Source organism: Plecotus auritus (assembly GCF_963455305.1).
Source record: "Plecotus auritus genome assembly, chromosome: 11".
Lineage (NCBI taxonomy): Eukaryota > Metazoa > Chordata > Mammalia > Chiroptera > Vespertilionidae > Plecotus > Plecotus auritus.
Window position 1 is genome coordinate 8,054,080 of NC_137777.1, and position 18,753 is coordinate 8,072,832.

The window sequence follows — 18,753 nt, forward strand, 5'->3', positions numbered from 1 at the left end:
TGTGTGTGTGTGTGTGTGTGTGTAAAGGAGCCTTTTGTATTAGGGCATTTTTTTTTTCTTGCTGCTGTATCCATACATCCCACTGCAAATCATCTTTCATTTTTCATTCTGTTGACCTGGATATTATTTCTTTTCAGAAACTTGGGGGGATGGGGGGTGGGGGGGAACGAACATCTGTTTCTCCTTCCAATATGCTGCACATATGTGTGTTTTGTAGCGGGTCTTCAGAGTTCAGTTAGCAACCCATGGACGCCATTCATCTTCTTGTTAAAACGTCTACCACTGTAGCCAATGCTCATGCCCTTGAGGGTTTTCCTCTTTTTTTCCCCCCATTATTGTGTATCAGGAACACTGTGTCTTAATCTTAGCATTTTGCTTTCAACAGCAATTAGCAATCTCTTGGTTTGCTGTTTGGTAAAGCATCGGTTAATGAGGTCATCTAGTTTAAAATCCCAGCTACTGGCGAATAACAGGGAGGAGGTCAAATCTATCATTTCGTGTTATATTCTCTGCTTTCTTTTCAGTTCTCTAAGGAGAAGATTATCTTTGTTATCCATAGTTAAGTCCTTACGACCCGTGACTGGCCCTCTGTTTTACTACCGGTTAGGAGGTTCTCTCTTGCTCAAGGACTGCGATAGGAAAGTTCATCTACACACAAACAAACGAACAAAAAGAACTTCGAGCATCTGAGGATGGAGGATTGGTTTCACGTTGGTTGTGTTGTGTTTCCTTGGACAGTTCGTTCAGAGTTCACATCTAGCGAGGGGTTGTCTCTATGGTGGAGGGGGTCCCCGGGGTGGTGGACCTCGGGGTGGCTGCTGGTGGCGTGTCCATCGGGCTCCCGGCCCCGCTGCTGGGCGTGACCGAGGAGCTGACCGCAGGCGTGTCCCCCTGCGGCTGGGCCTGCAGGGTCTGTCCACAGATGTGGTGGTGCTTTTCCCAGTCTTTGTGCTGGCAAAACGAGCCACAGTATCGGGCCGTGTTGCAGCCGCTGCAGGTTTCGCTCGCTTTACGGCCACAGTTCCAGCAACTCTAAGGGAGAAGGCAGAACAAAGCAAAGATCCCAATGAATCCACTGTCCAAACGGAAGGCTGGGGAGCTGTGCTGGGCAGCACTGCCCCCTTTTCTTTTTTAAAAAAATATATGTTTATTGATTTCAGAGAGGAAGGGAGAGGGAGGGAGAGAGAAACATCAATGAGGAGAGAGAATCACTGACCAGCTGCCTCCTGCCCGCCTCCTACTGGCAATCGAGCCTGAAACCCAGGCATGTGCCCTTGACCGGAATCGAATCCGAGCCAACACTCTATCCACTGAGCAAAACCAGCTAGGGCCTGCCACCTTACTTTCAAGAACTCTGTGGTAAGAATGGAAACTCCAGGTGTATGTGTGTGTACACACTAAACACACAGAGATGCAGGTTTTGGTATGATGGCTGCCCACACTTTTCTGCCAGCAACGCTTATGACATCTAACACCCTGGCTGGAGCTGCTTTCTGCTTTAACTGTCAAATCCCTTCCTTTTAGGTTTGCTGTATCAACTGCATTTCCCCATCTGATACCAGTACCACCATGGTCACACACAAAAATGTCACTCTTGGCAGAAGCATCTTCCTTCCAGATAGAATAGAAATTACAAAGGGCCTACAAGAACCCTATATTAGACTCAAAGAAATATAATGAAGATAGAGTAGTCTATTCCGTGCTCTATCAGACGAGAGGTTGAGATAAGACCCTTTACCAGGCGTCCTCAAACTACGGCCCGCGGGCCACATGCGGCCCACCGAGGACATTTATCCGGCCCGCCGGGTGCCATTGCCTGTCCTGCTTAGCAGCCGACGCGTCCCGGGCCCGCAGTGCGCACAGGAATTTGTTCATAGTTTTTTTTTTAAACTATAGTCCGGCCCTCCAATGGTCTGAGGGACAGGGAACTGGCCCCTGTTTAAAAAGTTTGAGGACCCCTGCTTAACCTCTCCATGCATTCAGTTGTTCCCACTGCACTCAGTCAGTGTACCTGATAAGCAAACTCAAACAGTCCCCTTGACTTCAGCTCCCTGCAGGGCAGGGTCCTTGGCTTGCTTGTTCTCTGATATTCTCTAAGCACACAGAACAGTGCCTGATATATATAGCAGGTGCTCAATAAATATTTGACTGAATCTGAGTATACTTAATTTGACTTTGAAAAACTAGAGGTACTCAAACTGCATAAATAATAAGGCATTTTATTTACACACAGTGCATTCCAGTTGCTGGCGTTCCTTCTAGCTTTTCTGACTCTGCGTAGTCAGAAAAGTGGAGGAAACGAAAAACTTAGACCTTAGCAAGCCCAATGCTCATAGTCAGTGCTTTCAAGAAGTGAAATACGCTCAAATGAGGTTGCCTCTGAGATTCAAACTTTGAAATAGACACATCATGAATCAGAGCACAGCGTATTAGAGACGGAAGAGAGATTTGGGGAGGAGATAAAAGGTAAAGTCCCTCAGGCACCCTAGGAGGAGGCAAAACCTCAGGAGGCCAACTTTAAATTTTCCTGCCTTAGTTCCTTTGGCAAGCCCAGCCCCACTGCACATGCGCTATAAAGGGATCTTAGCCGTGTGCATGCGTCTTTCTGTCTTCATCTCCCTTGGTTTTGGTTATTTTCTTGCAAAACAAACTTCTGTTGAGCGCAATGTAATGATCTTTGGTGTGAATTTAAGTTGTGTGACCTTCCGTAGAGTTGTTTTACTTTGGTGAATGGCTGTGTCACAATTAAAATGCATTTTTAAAGTCCTAATATACATGGATGTTAAAAACCTCTCCGCTGTGTGCCCTGCATTTGTGTTACTTTAAGCATGCTGGTGGTGTGGCTCCAGGTGGGCTCCTGAGCCTACTTTGAATATCCCAGTGGAAGGTCAGCCTGTCACCCTAATATGTGCGGCTTTACCGCCGCGCAAAACATGCAGAAAAATGTTCAGCAGTCGTCCTAACTTTGCTAGGAAATAAAGGGCCTCCTGGAGTTTCACGTGCTTGAAGCCTATGAACTCAAGAACTTGACTTTCAAACTTCTAAAAAGAGCTCAGCTCTACGTTCTTATTGTTTTACTCTGCAGAAATTATGGCCCCATAAAGGGGGAAAATAAAATCCAGAAAAACCTCAAGATCGCAAACGCTGGTCCATGGGAGGTGTTTTAAATGAACAGACCCGAGGAAATACATGTTCACATCATGAATAAAATCACAATGAACAATCAGTACTGGCACAAATTTTTCTTTTTCCTCCTTTTAATTTAACCAGGAAAGTAACTCAAAAGATGTGTACTTCTGATCCGAGGTTTCATTGCAAGACTTGAAGCCCTTCTTCCTCAAAATTAATTCCATCACATTTGCATGTACAAATGACCCCGTCAAGTCGTGAACAAATGTGGGCTTGGCCCTGAGGAGCCGTGAGATGTGACATGGCACTGAGTGAAGTTTACTTCCTGGAAGTTTAGTCACTTTTAGAAGAATGCCAGGTGGATCCTGGAACAAACGCAGCAAATACTAGAAATTACTACATGACAGCAGAAAATGCCAATTAGAGAACAGAGACTCAGATCCAAAACAACATTTTAAGGAAATTAAATATCTATCTAAGTCAAGTGGCTCCTTCAAAATATACCCTGGTGTGAGGGTATTCTTTTCTGGCAGAGGCACATTTTGGCAGACCCAACAGCGGTAACTGCCCGGGACTCAACGCAGCCGTCAGATTGAAATCAGATGTAGGCAACCTTCTCAATTTAAGCTGATTAAACACACAGACTACACCAGGTAATTATAGATGCATGTGTTGGGGGGTTGGATAGAGGAGACAGGATGGGGACTTCTTTTATTTTTAAAGTGTTTTCAAAGATGGGAACAATTTCACAAATAAAAAAAAATGGAATTATGCCAAATATAGAAACAGATGTTTTGGATCATGGAGCTGCTGGGAATTGAGCCTTCGTGTCTTTGAATGGCCGGATTCTGACCCAGGATTCAAGGGCTCTTGCTAATTTTACCTCTATCCCCATTCCCAAGTTGTTGGATCAAATTCATTTACCACCCACAGCTGGGAAAAAACAACCTTCAGCGGTCGGAAGGTACAACAAAGAGCAACTCAAATGACCTGGTGGGGAAAAACACAAACAAACGACATATTTTTATTCCTCTTGACATCGCACTGCAATGGCTGTGTAGGGAACTATAGCATAAGTGTTCAACTAACAAAAAAAGTCCAAATTGCACAATCCCTTTAGAAGGCTCATTAGAAAACAGACAAAGCAATTTCTATGAATATATTTCTCTTGGGTGGTTCTTCTGAATTTCCTGTCGACTACTAGTCCATGCCTGCAAGACTGATGCATGCCCCTCAGATGTGTTCACATCTGACATTGCGCTCAAGACTGACACTCGGCCCCTCACTGTCATGCTTCTGGGAACGGAAATGTACAGAATCTTGTGAGTACTGACCTCTGAATAACTTTACGTTTCTAAGTTTCTGCTGTTCACAAAGGTGGAAACTAAAAATCGTGTATAATCCCCACAAATGGTGTACAGCCATGAAGGGCAGGGATACAGTGGTCAATGATTTAATCCAATTTTACTTTTTTTTTTTTCAATTTGTGCTTGGCTTGGTATATTCAGGCTAGTATTTCCCAATACTTGCTCTATTTATTTGTTTGTTACCGATTTTATTACTTTTTAAATAACTGAGCTTCCTTTCAGTCCCTAAAGGAATGACGCTGGTGACTCAATTACCACAACAGTGTAGAAGGCTCAAGAATAGCATTTCATAGCAAATTTCATTCCCAGATCTAATGGCATTTTAGAGTCTTCCCTTATTTGTGACAATATAGTCCCTTTTCAGCATACAGAATTTTTTATTACCTATCTGGAAAGTGGGAACTAGTTCACTGACCAGCACTGGGCTGAGTCAGATGAAGACCATGGGGCTGAACACCATGCTCCCCTTTGCTAAACGTACTAATGCCACAGAGAAAACGGGAATGATGGATTGAAGCTTTCGAATGCCAAAGCTGTATGTCAAAGGCTAGTACTACTTCATTTCATATCACCATTTCTCTTCATTCCTAAGAACAAAATTATTTCTTTCATCTTGTGATTTTAGATAGAGAATGGACATTCTGCCCTACGGGCAAAATAATATCTTTTCTGGTTCCTATTGTTGAACATTCCTTTTCCAAGCAACAAAACACTTTCTCCTGAATTACTTTAAGTTTCTCCAGTTCTTACATACTTATAATTCTCCAGAAGAGAAAACCTCTCACATGCAAAGAATGCTCAATGAATTTAGTAGAATGTTTACAATTAAAATTCCCCAAATTCAAAGAACTCTACACAGGTAGGACAACCTACATTCACACTAAAGATCACATCTGACATTGCGCTCAACAGTTTAAAACTGCTTTAAAATACACGTTGCAGCATAGGAAACTGAGACTCAAAGAAAACTGAGGCTCCAAGAATAAGCAACTTTTGAGTAAATGACTTATGTAAAATCACACAGATGTGAGAGTACATCCCCACGTTGGATTCACCCAGGTCTTAGTACTGCAAACCAAATACTTTCGAGAATGTCACATACTTGTCGATTTCAGCTCTTTCTTAGAACCTGTTTTGGCAGGAATAAAGTTAGCAAGGTGGGTGCTCAACTCCTGAGAGTGGGCAGAGGTTGGGCCAGGAATCTGGAGCACGGAAGTCAAGGTGTCATGATGTGTACTGGAAATGGCTTCCAGTTTTGAGTGGCTTCAGAGTCAGCCTGTCCTGGGTTTCTCCTCCGACAGGCATGGACGGCTACACAAAGAAGATTCCCACTTACTTCCCCTGACACTTCACTGGTGACCGGTTCCCTTTCTCCATCCTCATTGTCCTTAGACTTTCTAAAGACTCACCACGACTCACTCTTTCCCTGCCCCTCCTTTGCCAACTCCCCTTGTTGAAATTCCCTCTAATTTTGGTTTCCAATATACTAACATTCTAATTCTTCTGCTGTAACTTCTTCTTCTTCTTCTTCAGTTGGTTCCTTTTCCTCTAAATATTTGGTGAGGGGGAAGCTGGCTTAAAAAAAAAGAAGCAAAGCTTCCCTTCCCACCTGCTCCCCTGTCGGGATTTCCTGGTTTCAACTGTTAGATGTAAGAAAATGACGATTAAGCCCATTTCTCCAGCTCTCGTTTCCTTCCTGAGCTGTTGTCCAGGATGCTCCCCGTCCCCTAAATCAGCATTCCCTGACCCTAACTCTGCGGTGTGCTCCATTTCAGTCATTGGCAACATTCGGGCCCAAGACTTTGGAAATCCCTATTGGAAACTCCTATTGTTTTAAGTCCCTGCAAGCACTCAGTGCAAACCCCCCAGACCTTGCTTCCATGGTCCCTCTCCCTTCCTTTCCCATCTCACGGTTACTGCCCACCTTCCTGCCCTGCCCTTCCTGTTAGACTACCTTCTTAACTGGTTTCGCATCTCTCTTACATAGACACTGCTCATCTGTAAGCGGACCTGCGTATAAAACAGTTCCCCCCCTCTCACTTGCACCTCTCTGCAAAGCGGGTCACAGAGACATGACCCCAGGTTTGCACAGGAGAAAACCGAAGCTCCGAGATCGTTCCACACCCAGAGCTCCAACCCCTATACCACGAACAGCGACAGAGTCCAACAACTGGCCTTTGAAGAAATGAAACAAACAAACAACATCACAACAGAGTCACAGCTCGGGCTCTGGGGAGCTCCAAATTCTTCTGGGGGTCAAGGGGTCTGATGACGGGGCGCGGCTCCCACAGGAGCAATGCTTTGGGAGCCCCGTGTAGTGAAATGTGGGAACTACTCTCTCCGGAGGCCACGCGGGAGGTTTGGGCCACACTGTGCGAGTCCCGCTGGGACTGGTTCCAGTAATTCTGGAAGGAGTAATTAAGACGGGCCTCTCAGAGGGGCCTGCTCACACTATCAGGATTTTGCAGATTCTAGAAACAGAGTTTAAAGATACAGTCAGTGTTTCTGCTTTGGTGCCACAAAACTGCCCAACTTCCATATACACGGTGCAGTTCTGCTCCTATGGGGGAGTAATGAGTAAGGGCTGATTTAATCTGGGGGGAGATATCACTTTGGTGGCTCACAACGCAAGACTGACCATCGGGACAGTACAACTATTTACTATCTGTTCTATGTTCACGTCTAGTAACTTGCTCCGATCACCTAAGCCAATGGTCGGCAAACTCATTAGTCAACAGAGCCAGATATCAACAGTACAAGGACTGAAATTTCTTTTGAGAGCCAAATTTTTTAAACTTAAACTTCTTCTAACGCCACTTCTTCAAAATAGACTCACCCAGGCCGTGGTATTTTGTGGAAGAGCCACACTGAGGGGCCAAAGAGCCGCATGTGGCTCGCGAGCCGTGGTTTGCCGACCACTGAAGGTCCTAAGCTAAAGCAAGATATGGATCTCAAAGAAGAGCTGTTGCGGATTCTTTTAAAATAGGCCCTATCTTACTTGGGGGTGGGGGAGGAGAGGAGGGACTATATCGGTATAAAAAGAGGAAATAAATATGGAAAATAAAAAGTTTCAGATGGCCAGATTCAGCGAATGTCCTTTCTTTTGATGTATGCTAATGTTGGCAGTACATTCTTGGTGAGGTATGTAAACACTGTAAAAAGAGAAACTACAGAAAATATCCCGTTGCTTAGGTATGTCTGAGGTCCAGCGTCACTCTGCTATGATAATGACAGACGATGAACCCAAGCCAGGTTAGAGAGAACTGGGTGGGAATCCGCGGAAGGAAGTCCAATGAGGGAACAGAGGTACCACCGCACAAGCAGGACAGAAAGAATCCCAGTCCTGCCTGCCGTGTGGCTCTCAAGGAGGTGGGAGGAGGGGCAGCAGCTGGCACTCCCTGCTCTGAGGCCTCTTGACCTCCCTCAGATGCAAAATGAAGACAACAGCACCGTGTACTCCACCTGGGCTCAGAGAAGGAGTAAATGAGCACAAGGACAGAAAGCACTTTCTGCCACATCTGGCGCAGAGGTAAACATTCAGTGTAGGTCTTCTTGTTTTGCCCCAGGCGAAATAAACTTCATGTCACCCCCCAGGAACCATGCTGAGCAGGGCTGCCCTGTGCTGGGACAGCCGGGGTTAGAGGACGGCTCTGTCCCGGAAAAAGCTCGCCTTTTTACTCTGAAAAGTGTTCCTGTTTGAATGATGCATTACATGGCCCCCGACAAACAATACCCATGGGTTATTTGCCTTACTCCGCACTTTCTTCCTGCTGTTTTCTCCAATTCAGTTATTTCCAACCCCTTCTTCCTTCTAGAACTTTTCCATTCTTTACAGCTTACCTTTCAGAGCTGCTGGGTTTTCTAAGCAGAATGGGCATTATTAGGTCCATTCAACACGTGTGAAGACGGAGACAGGAAGAGAAAGACTGAGTTCAGATATTATAGAGAGAAGAAGTCCTTAAAGAGCTCAAAAGAAACCCATGAACAGCCACTCCAAGCTAGAACTCTGGCCTTCTGACTCCAAAGATCAGATTCTTTCTTTTTCTTTTCTTTTTTAAAAATTTATTTTTATTTATTTCAGAGAGGAAGGGAGAGAGAGATAGAAACATCCATGATGAGAGACAATCATTAATCGGCAGCTTCTTGCATGCCCCCTACTGGAGATCGAGCCCACAACCTGGGCATGTGACCTTGACCGGAATCGAACCCGGGACCCTTCAGTCCACAGGCCAATGCTCTATCCACTGAGCCAAACCAGCTAAGGCCAGGTTATTTCTTAAAGTCCCCCTGAAGGAGAGAAGTTGTGCTTTTCTATGAGCTACATGTGTAGTTTTATTGATTCAGATTATAAAGATCGTATGATCTAGGCAAGGGATGCATACATATCTACAATGGGAGGTGGCTTCAAATGAGGAAGGGAAAGAGCAAAAAGAATGTTTTAGCCAGAAAATGTCCTCTTTCTTGTGATAAAGGACTGTGGAAAATATGGCAGATGATGCCTGGTGCTACTGCTCTCAAAGCATGTGAAATTAAAATATTTATGTAAAAAAAAAATCCCAAATTGCCCTGTGAGGTAAAGAAATAGCATCTCATTCCTTACCGAAAAAAAATGGAGGCTGACAGGAGTAAAATGAATCACCCCAAACTCCCCAACGCAGTGACTGAGCTGGAGCCAGAATTCAGTCTTCTGCGTCCTCCCTGTGGGTTCCTCCTGCCACACCCATCTGCCCCTGAGCTTTGCTGGCAGAAGAGGATCATCTGATTGGCTGACCGTGGCCTTTTATGGGGTATGGCTCTACAATCTATTACCCAAACCAGGGCACCTGAGAGTGAAAGGGGCACTTCTGATAATTACATGGGGACAACAGAAGTCACCTGAGAATGTCTCCCTCACACTGAGAGGCATGGGCACCTGGAGCCCCACCTTTACATATTGCAGCGCACTGTCCTCATTTCCACGTTCGGCCGCTTGAACTGCGTAAGCTTTGTGCTCTCTCTGCCCTTTCCAATCCGCAGAGGAGGTCTGTCTGGGTTAAATAACTGCTTTGAACTCTTTTAAATCTTTGAACTTGTGTTGTTCGTGCACAAAAACTGAAGGAAACGTACTCCTTCACCCCCGGCACACACGCCGTGGACAGATCAAAGCTACTACGTTTCTGAAGGCTGCTCAAGGAAGATCACCTGATCGGGACACTGCAAACCCTACAAGTCCATTGAAGAATCGCAGCTCCTTCTTCTTCCTTGATGGCTAACGGATCACCGAGTCCTACCCATGCTATCTCATGGGTATTCAGCTAGTCCACCCCCAACACCACTACCAGCCATCTTCATCCAACCAACTACCACTAACCACGTAGATTGTTCCGGGACAGTCTTTCCTTGGGAGAATTAGAGACACAAAGCACTTTCATAGTGTGTGTGTATGTGTGTTTGGGGAGGGGGGAGGGTCCGTGGGGTGGGGGGGTATGTCTGGGGGGGGTGGTCGGCATATAGACTGGTGTGCAAGTCTGGAGGATACCCAGCTACAGTCAAATGAAATATTTCTTCCCTCTCTCTCTCTCCTCTCTCAGGAAAATGTCTACATTACTTTTGCAGAAAAGAGGCTTAATCATTGGAGAGATCGCGCCATCCTGCTCAAGTCTTGAGCAGTGGCCCTGCAGTTTAAAGAGAAGAAAGGTAGGGAACAGGGCCTGCGCTGCGTTTCTGTATCTGCACCCCCAAATCACTGCCGTGATCCTCATGAAAAGACCCTTCTTCCACTGTGTGGAACACGTGTGGACTGACCGCACACTCCGAGTTCCCGGGTAGATTCTGCCGTCTGCCGGCTGTGTGACGCCAGCCAGGTGAGTTCCCCCATGGCGAAAACTGTCACGTCCCCCAGTTCTAGCCGCTGGATAAGACAGTGTCCCGCCTCTTCACATCATGTGCAAGACCAAAGCTCGTAGAGCCTTTGGAGCTTTCTCAAAGCCACAGAATGGTGGGAGACGGAACCAGGAATTAAAGTTGGCCCTCTGAGTTCCACACCCTTCCTCCCAGCATACTGTGCTTTAAAATCCTTGGAAAGTGTCACCGAAGATAAGGATAGCGCCATATTAAAGATCAGTTTCCCAAGAGATCCCAAAAGAAAAACAGTAACTGTAGAAAATCACTCATACCTAGGTTTTTCCCATCCTATCTACTATTATCATAGCTGCAATTTGACACACCATCTATATATATATGAAAGCCTAAGCGGCCGTTAGGACTGGTTGACTGGTCGCTATGACGACACGCTGACCACCAGGAGGCAGACGCTTAATGGCCGGCCAGGCCGAGGAACCCCACAGGGGGTTCCACGAATTTGTGCATCGGGCCTCTAGTATTTTTATAATGCTGAATACGAGGGTCAAGATCATACATTTTCTATACAGGTCTTATGAATAAAGATAGAAAGCTGATAGACACTTAGTGATTTACAAAATACTCAACCTAAACAACAGACCTGAAACATTCATGTGAAAGTGACAATGTTTTAATAATGCCAACAACTGTGCCTCACAGCATTACTGACTTGAATAGAGCGGGACAAATTCTCTCCAAAAGATGCGAATGGTTTTTGTTTTCTTTTAAAGCACAAAACAAGGTCCTTAAATATCTTAGCCACAGATGCCAATAACACTGAATTTATGTCTAGGTTAACTTAATCATGAAAAAACTCAGCAATTGAAGTGTAGATAAACTTCTCTTTGTCCCTCTTTTCCCGAGAAACTTTCAAATGTTGAAAATCAATTCCTTTTGTCCTCTTAATATTCATCTGCTACACATTAAATACAAATTCTGGGCACCGAGGGATTCCCACAGGGTCTTTCATCTACAGAGAGGCCTGGTACAAATTAAGTTCTTACTCTCCCTCCCAAATTATAGATATGTATTCTGGTAGACCATCGTTTTATCAGCTCATGGTTGTGCAAGTTCAGTTAATTGTCCTTGATGCACATTACTTTGGGGTTGGGCATTGTAGTGCTGTATCAGTGCGGAGTAGTGCCACCTGCTCCGACTTACAGACCATTTTAGAAAGCAATCTGTTAGAGACTGTGTACTTCCCAGATCCTTGAGCCATTTAGGGGGTGTGTGAGGGTGTGTGAGGGTGTGTGTGTGTGTGTGTGTGTGTGTGTTTTAATATCCTGGAACAATACAAAATAACATTGCCCCTGTCAGTGATGTCACCTAATAAACTGATCTTAATAGTTATTAGAAATAATGTGGAAAAAGACTGTGCAGAAAATCTCTTAGAAATGTTTAATTGATGCAAACATGGTTTTAGCACTGGATTTAGGACCAGTAGTTAAGGAAATGACTTTGATCCCAGGCATGTCATGCGTGTTTGGAGAGCAGCTGACACAGGGTATCGCTGTTAAATCCCTGCCTTTAGAAGGAAGCCTCATGCATGTGCTATCACACACAGCTGAGTGTTGAGTCTCCAAAGGGTGCTAGGAAGTTATAAGAATTTCACTTCAATCTGGTACCTCGCAAATATATTAAAAATTTCCTTTGGCGGAGTTGTTCTTTTTAGGTCTCTAATAAAGGCAAAATGTGACCAGCTTTCAACCAGTCCCACAAGTGCCAGAACTCCCCTGATTATTCTAAGTTTCACCCCAAAGATTTGTTGGTCTCAGTCCCATAGCTGCTTTGATTTGTGATCTCCTGGATCACAACTGAGCACTCCAAAAAGAAGTCTGACAATTTGCAACAGCATAGGTGGACCTGGAGAGCATTACGCTGAGCAAAAGAAGCCAGTCGGAGAAAGATAAATACCACATGATCTCACTCGTTCGTGGAATATAGGGAACAACATAAACTGATGAACAGAAATAGATCCAGAGACATAGAAGCATGGAAGAGACAGTCAAACCTCACAGAGAAGGTAGGGGAGGGGGTGGAAGTAAGAAATCAACCAAAGGACTTGTATCCGTGCATATAAGCTTAGCCAATGGACACAGACAGTATGGGGGTCAGGACAGACAGTATGGGGGTCAGGGCAGGGCTGGGCGGGGGCGGGGAGAGGTCCATGGGGGAAAAAGGAGACAGATGCATTACTTTCAACATTAAAGAATTTAAAGAAAGAGAAAACTGGGCGCTCTAATTAGCGGAGCCCCTGTCCGCCCCCGGGAGGCTCCCGGCCCTCACCTCGCTGGAGTCCTCCTGCTGATTGATGACGGCCAGCGCGTCCTCCGCCGCCTGCCGCTTGGCCTCGGCCACCGTGCGCTCCATTTTGGCCCGCTCGCTGGTGATCATGTCGTGGGCTTTCCGCTCGGCCTCGGACACGGCCTTCTGCAGCTCCGTCATGGCCTGGCGCTTCACCTCGTTGACGGCCTCCTCTGCAGCCCGCGGACCACGGGGGACAAGAGAACAATTCTCCGTTACGCCGGGCTCAGGGCGGGGCGCTGTCAAACGGGATCCTACAGGACCGGCGGGACTGTCGCCCCACATATGGGGCGGCGCTTCTGGCTACCTACCCACACAGCAGATGCCTGGAATTCCTTAGGAAAGCAAAGGCTGGGACTTTGACGTGCATTTCTAGGAATATTTTTTAAAATATATTTTATTGATTTTTTACAGAGAGGAAGGGAGAGGGATAGAGAGTTAGAAACATCGGTCAGCTGCCTCCTGCACACCCCCTACTGGGGATGTGCCCGCAATCAAGGTACATGCCCTTGACCAGAATCGAACCTGGGACCCTTGAGTCTGCAGGCCGATGCTCTATCCACTGAGCCACACCGGTTAGGGCTTAAAATATATTTTTATTGATTTCAGAAAGGAAGGGAGAGAGAGAGAAACATCAATGATGAGAGAGAATCGTGGATCGGCTGCCTCCTGCATGCTCCCTACTGGGGATCGAGCCCGCAACCTGGGCATGTGTCCTTGATCGGAATGGAACTCAGGACCCTTGAGTCCTCAGGCTGGTGCTCTACCCACTGAGCCACACCAGCTAGGGCTGGGAATAATTTGTAAACTACTTCTATCATTACTACAACGTTCCTACCACCACAGGTACCTCCAGAAAGGACTGTGAGACCAGGCTAAGTATTTAAAGGACAAAACCACGAGAAAACTGTCCAGATAACTCACACACATAAAGAAGGCGGCCTGCCACCAGGCTCTCGGTGGGCGATTTTCAACCGGTGTGCCCTAAGGATTGTTAAAACATGCAATACCCGACTATTTAGTCAGGGGCACTGACCTCTTTTCCGTTAGGTTGCCAAATAACACTTTTTTAAATGACAACAGCTAACACAACAGTCACTGGTGTGAATGAATCAACATCATGCCTTATGCCTTTTTTTTTTTTTTTTTCAGAATTTAGTCATTAGTTTATGTGTGCCACGATATGAAAAAGGTTGAAAATCACCGCTATACATTAATACGAACACAGAAAAGTACAAGGGTAAAGTTTTCAGAAAAAAATAAAGGAAATACATTTTACACATACACATATTTAAGGGCAAACAGCTGTTTTAGTGGTAAAAAATAAAGCACAATAGTAAAAAGGTAATTCGTATAGCAATTAAGTTAGTGCAGACCTTTTAAAGAAAATCGATGATAAAACAGACAGATGATTCAGCTTTTCTTTTTCTTTAACCATTTCCTGAGTAATAGGGATGTGTACCTTTATAGACTAACTGATGGAGATTTTTAAAAATCACTTTCTCATTTACAAATTTTAAGCTGTTGTCTATCCAGTTAATCAGATAAGTGCACAGTTTCACATAACCAACTGTTGCACCGGACAAACAGAACTGAGTCACATCCCAGGCCGAAACAATCAGGCCTGACCACAAACCTGCAAGGTGTGTCCAGTTAGCCTTCTCATTTCAGCTGTGGAAAGTGTGCAAAGATTTGGCTAATGTACAACATAAGATTGACAACTAAAACAAGTAATTTCCATTTAAAAAATTAACTGTTCTAATTAACAAGGGAAAATATCCTCCCCCTGAATTAGTTTATCTAATTTTCATCTCCATTCAAAGCAAAATGACAATGATTAATTGAAAATTTAATAAGGAGTAATTATTAACTTGGCAAACCTAGTACCAATTAACACTCTATTAAAACTAATTATGACATGTTTCAAGTGCTTGCACTTAATTGTTTCACCCACTTAAAAAGCACCTTAATTAAATGTTCTGTTTAATTAAAAACATAGATTCCTAATAAAAATGTTTTACTGTAGATTAAAAATGTAAGCGATGCAAATACTCCTCTGGTTTCTTAAATGTTTATGGTTTATTTCACACATGTACAGTCCGTGACTGGAGGATCATCAAGAGCCCTCCGCTGGTAATTAACTGTCATGACTTCTGCAGCCTTCCTCATTTGAGCAGCGTTATTCTGAAGTTCATTCATTGGCAATTACTGTCTGATGGGTTTTATAAAACTAAAATGCAAGGGAAGAGAGCCAGACTGTAAATATTAAGGAAAATACCTTCAGCTTTTATTGGCGGCTTTAAGATACGCAATGAAACTCTGAATGGAAACAGCACTGCAGAGCTTGCAGCACCTTCTCCGGGAACAGGCAGAAAAAAGTGCCTTTATTACACTATCAGAAATGCCGTGGGGCACCAGGGAAGTACTGCCCTTCTAACTCTACAGCCAGGGTCCAATGTAGCTTGAATATTCAAAGCGAATTAAAATTCTATCTAAGTGGTAATACAGGACAATAATTTTTGCTTACCATCAAAGCTGTAGCTTGACTAATTGTATATGCAAATCAGGCAATTTGTATTTAAATTATGCATTCCTATTCTAATCCCACAGGCATATACAGATCAGCAAAGAGAATTGGTAGGACATTTTCAAGGTGCTTGAATATTTATTACCAATGGCAAACACTCACTGATCAGTTGAAAAGATATATATACTGAAGAAGACATTCAGTTGCAATTGAAGAACCATCTTTATGTTAGATTTGTTCCAATTTTATAAAGACCTTTTGTAACTTTAGAGTATGTTTTGCTTCCTTTGCTTTTAAAAAATACTACTTGAGGGGAAAATTGATGGGACCTTCAGCATTTGTTTAAGATTCCAATACTTTAAAATGTATACTGTTATGTTGTACCGTATTATTGAGCAACATAAAAATTTTGAATAAAGTCTGTGGATTAAATAATAGTGATGTAACAATGTCCCTGTTCTCATTTTGGTAACGGTGTTGTGGTTATATAAGAGAATGTCCTGTTAGGAATTACATGCTAACATATTGGGAGTAAATGTTTTGTGTTTTTTTTTTTTTTTTTGGGGGGGGGGGAGATAATAGGATGCATAACAGAAAAAGGAAGGGAGGGAAGAGAGGAAAAGAGAGAAAATATATTAAAGCAAATACAGTAAAAGAGGGAAAACTGGGTGAAAGATTTAAGAGAACTTTTTAATAATAATTCCTAGAACTTTCTGCACGTTCGACATCATTTCAAAATGAAATGGTGGAAGCTACTATATGATGTGCCTTTAAGTACAAGATACGCTTTTTGCAATTACAATTTTCTGTGAAAAGGAACGCAGGAATACATGTGGGTATATTGCCACTATTTCTGTTATACTACATTGTGGTTATACTACATTGCCTTTTGAGAGCTCTACCCTGGATATTTTTCAAATGCTTTCAACTTTATTTTATTTCTTATCAACTGTCACAAAGGTAACGTATACTATTTTCATTGCAAAGACACACTGTATAGGTTTTTCTCTGAAAAAAAAATAATAATAATTTGCCCACAGCAAATTTCAGAATCCTGGAAAAAGCTTTCAAATTGTAACAAGCTGAGCGCAGACACCACTTTTGTGTTTTCATTACGATCGATGCCTTGACGCTGCTAACACGAGGCATGCGTTTTAAGACGCCTAAGAAGATAAAGATTGTAAGCAGTTATTCGAGATTTCAAGATGAAACTGTCATCTATACTTTGGGAATTTAATACACTCCTTAACATGTAGCATCAAGCCATAGAAACTATTTGTAAACTATTCCTATGCGTATTAGAGATATCATATTAGACTGAAGACCTAATATACCTATGAGGCATATCTAAAAAATATTCCAAACATTTACTTAATAACCTTTAACTCTTCTTAGAGCAGGCATCGACACAATACACAGGTGTTTATCTTCCTCTACTCTTGAAGTCTTCACAATGGAAATTATACCCAGAACTGGTTATAGAAACCCACACAACAGACAATAAATCATAGTGAACTCAGTAGATTCCAACATGTCTACAAAAAAACCTGATTAAGTGGGCAATACGTTGTGCAGTTATTGTCTTTTTGTTAAAACAACCACTTGGTTGTTACATAATTAACGAATTATGAAATTCACTCATTTAAAGTTTATAATTCAGTATTTTTAGTATATTCGGAGTTGGGCTACTATCACTACAATCCATTTTTAGTAATATGTGTAATGCAATTGGGAATCTGCTTCCAATTGCTTACCACTTATGGCAGGACTTCCTTCGTGCATAGCTAGTCCAGTTGACGTTCCTACGAAGGTGGTGGAGTCAGAAGGAGAAATCTGCTCTCACTTAATAGCAGTCAAACAAAGAAGGGAGCACATCATAGCACAGAAGGAATTCGGATTACACAAGACTTTGCTGTCCATTTTTCTTTATGAACTATCGAGGATTTAATCTAAATAAGGGAAATGCAAGTAAAAAGTCATCCTTCTGCCATAGGAAATAGGAATTCTTTGTATCTCTTACTGGAATCAGTTGCACTGAACAGCTTAAAAATGGGGGAGAAAAATGGCCAGAAGGAAGATGTGGCAATTCTTTTTCCAGGTAGGTGGCACCCTGCACATTTTAACAGCTCAGGAGCACCCCGTCACCGTGGTTTACACAGAAAATCTTAGAGGCGATGTTGTAAATCTGGAAGACTATGCAGCTGAGCAGGATATACAGTTGACCTTAATTTCAAGCTGGATGGGTCTATCTAATTTGCATATTGACATGCAAGAGACTTTCCTGGTTCTCAATCTAAGTTACTAAGCCTAAAAATACGATCGGATTTTAAACTCCAAACTCCGGGAAAAAAAACAGGTAATTCTTAGAAAATCTATAAAAAACAAACACTTGGCTAAGAGCCAAGAGACAGGGGTGGGCAAACTTTTTGACTCGAGGGCCACAATGGGTTCTTAAACTGGACCGGAGGGCCGGAACAAAAGCATGGATGGAGTGTTTGTGTGAACTAATATAAATTCAAAGTAAAGGAGCGGAGGGGAGAGCAAGAGAACCAGATAGAACAGCCGGATCCGGCCCGTGGGCCGTAGTTTGCCCACGGCTGGACTAGAGTCAGCAAGTTGCATAGAACTACACACACATCTGAGTCAAATAAGAACTGAAAGAGGAAACTTTTATAAAAAACAAAACAGGAAACCCTTTCCCTTGACTCCTGCTCTCTGGTTAGGGTTCCCACCCCTACACCCATAGGACCGCTTGCAGAAATAACAGCTTTCAGTTTCTCAGCTCAAAAAAGCTACTTTAACATTTGGAGTCACAGCAGCTCTAAGCCACACTATGTGTGTGTCATGTCATCTTTAACTCTTGAAACAGGTTGGTGCTTTATCTCCTGAGTATGTTTCTGTAAGATTTTTGCTCAACTTCTCTAGTGTTGGTGTTCCACCAAGATTCTGCCAGATCTGAGCTGCTTTAAGCCAAATACGTCAATGATTCAGCAGGAACTTTAAATCTAATTCCAAGTGTAGGCCAATATCTCTTAAGGAAAATCAAATGGAAAAGAAAAATAGCAGGAGTTTAGCAACTTTGTCATTTAACTTAAAAAATAGGTAGCGCCCTAACCGGTTTGGCTCAGTGGATAGAGCGTCGGCCTGCACACTGAAGGGTCCCAGGTTCGATTCCAGTCAAGGGCATGTACCTTGGTTGTGGGCACATCACCAGTAGGGGGAGTGCAGGAGGCAGCTTATCGATTTTTCTCTCTCATCGATGTTTCTAGCTCTCTATCCCTCTCTCTTCCTCTCCGTAAAAAATCAATAAAATATATATATAAAAAAATACGTAGCTGTGATTACTGAATATTATTAATTAGCTCAGAAGATCCACTTTAAAAATTGGTTTAACCATAACATTTCTGAGTGTCTCAACAAGTCTGTTAGTTTTGATGTGGTCTTCATTAAAATTTAAAAATTCAGAGGAAAAGCCTAAAAGTATGCAATTTAAATTAGAAAACACCAGATTTTTTTTTTTTTCATGAAGAAAACATTGCATGAAAT

General features: G+C 43.3%; 1 protein-coding gene across 4 annotated transcripts in view; it reads right to left on the reverse strand.

Annotated features, from left to right (window-relative positions):
- The window catches only part of RUNX1T1 (RUNX1 partner transcriptional co-repressor 1), a 170,900-nt gene that overhangs the window by 4,809 nt on the left and 147,338 nt on the right, over positions 1–18,753 (reverse strand). For 2 of the 4 annotated variants that reach the window (XM_080646171.1, XM_080646170.1), the window contains exons 10-11: positions 12,663–12,853; positions 1–1,032 (exon numbers count right to left, since the gene is read on the reverse strand). The exon at positions 1–1,032 is cut by the window's left edge and continues 917 nt beyond it. In XM_080646171.1, the coding sequence (XP_080502297.1) occupies positions 757–1,032; positions 12,663–12,853 (467 nt within the window). In that variant the 3' untranslated portion in view covers positions 1–756. The remainder of the gene's footprint in view (positions 1,033–12,662; positions 12,854–18,753) is intronic. The other 2 variants (XM_080646173.1, XM_080646172.1) reach the window with 1 other exon arrangement.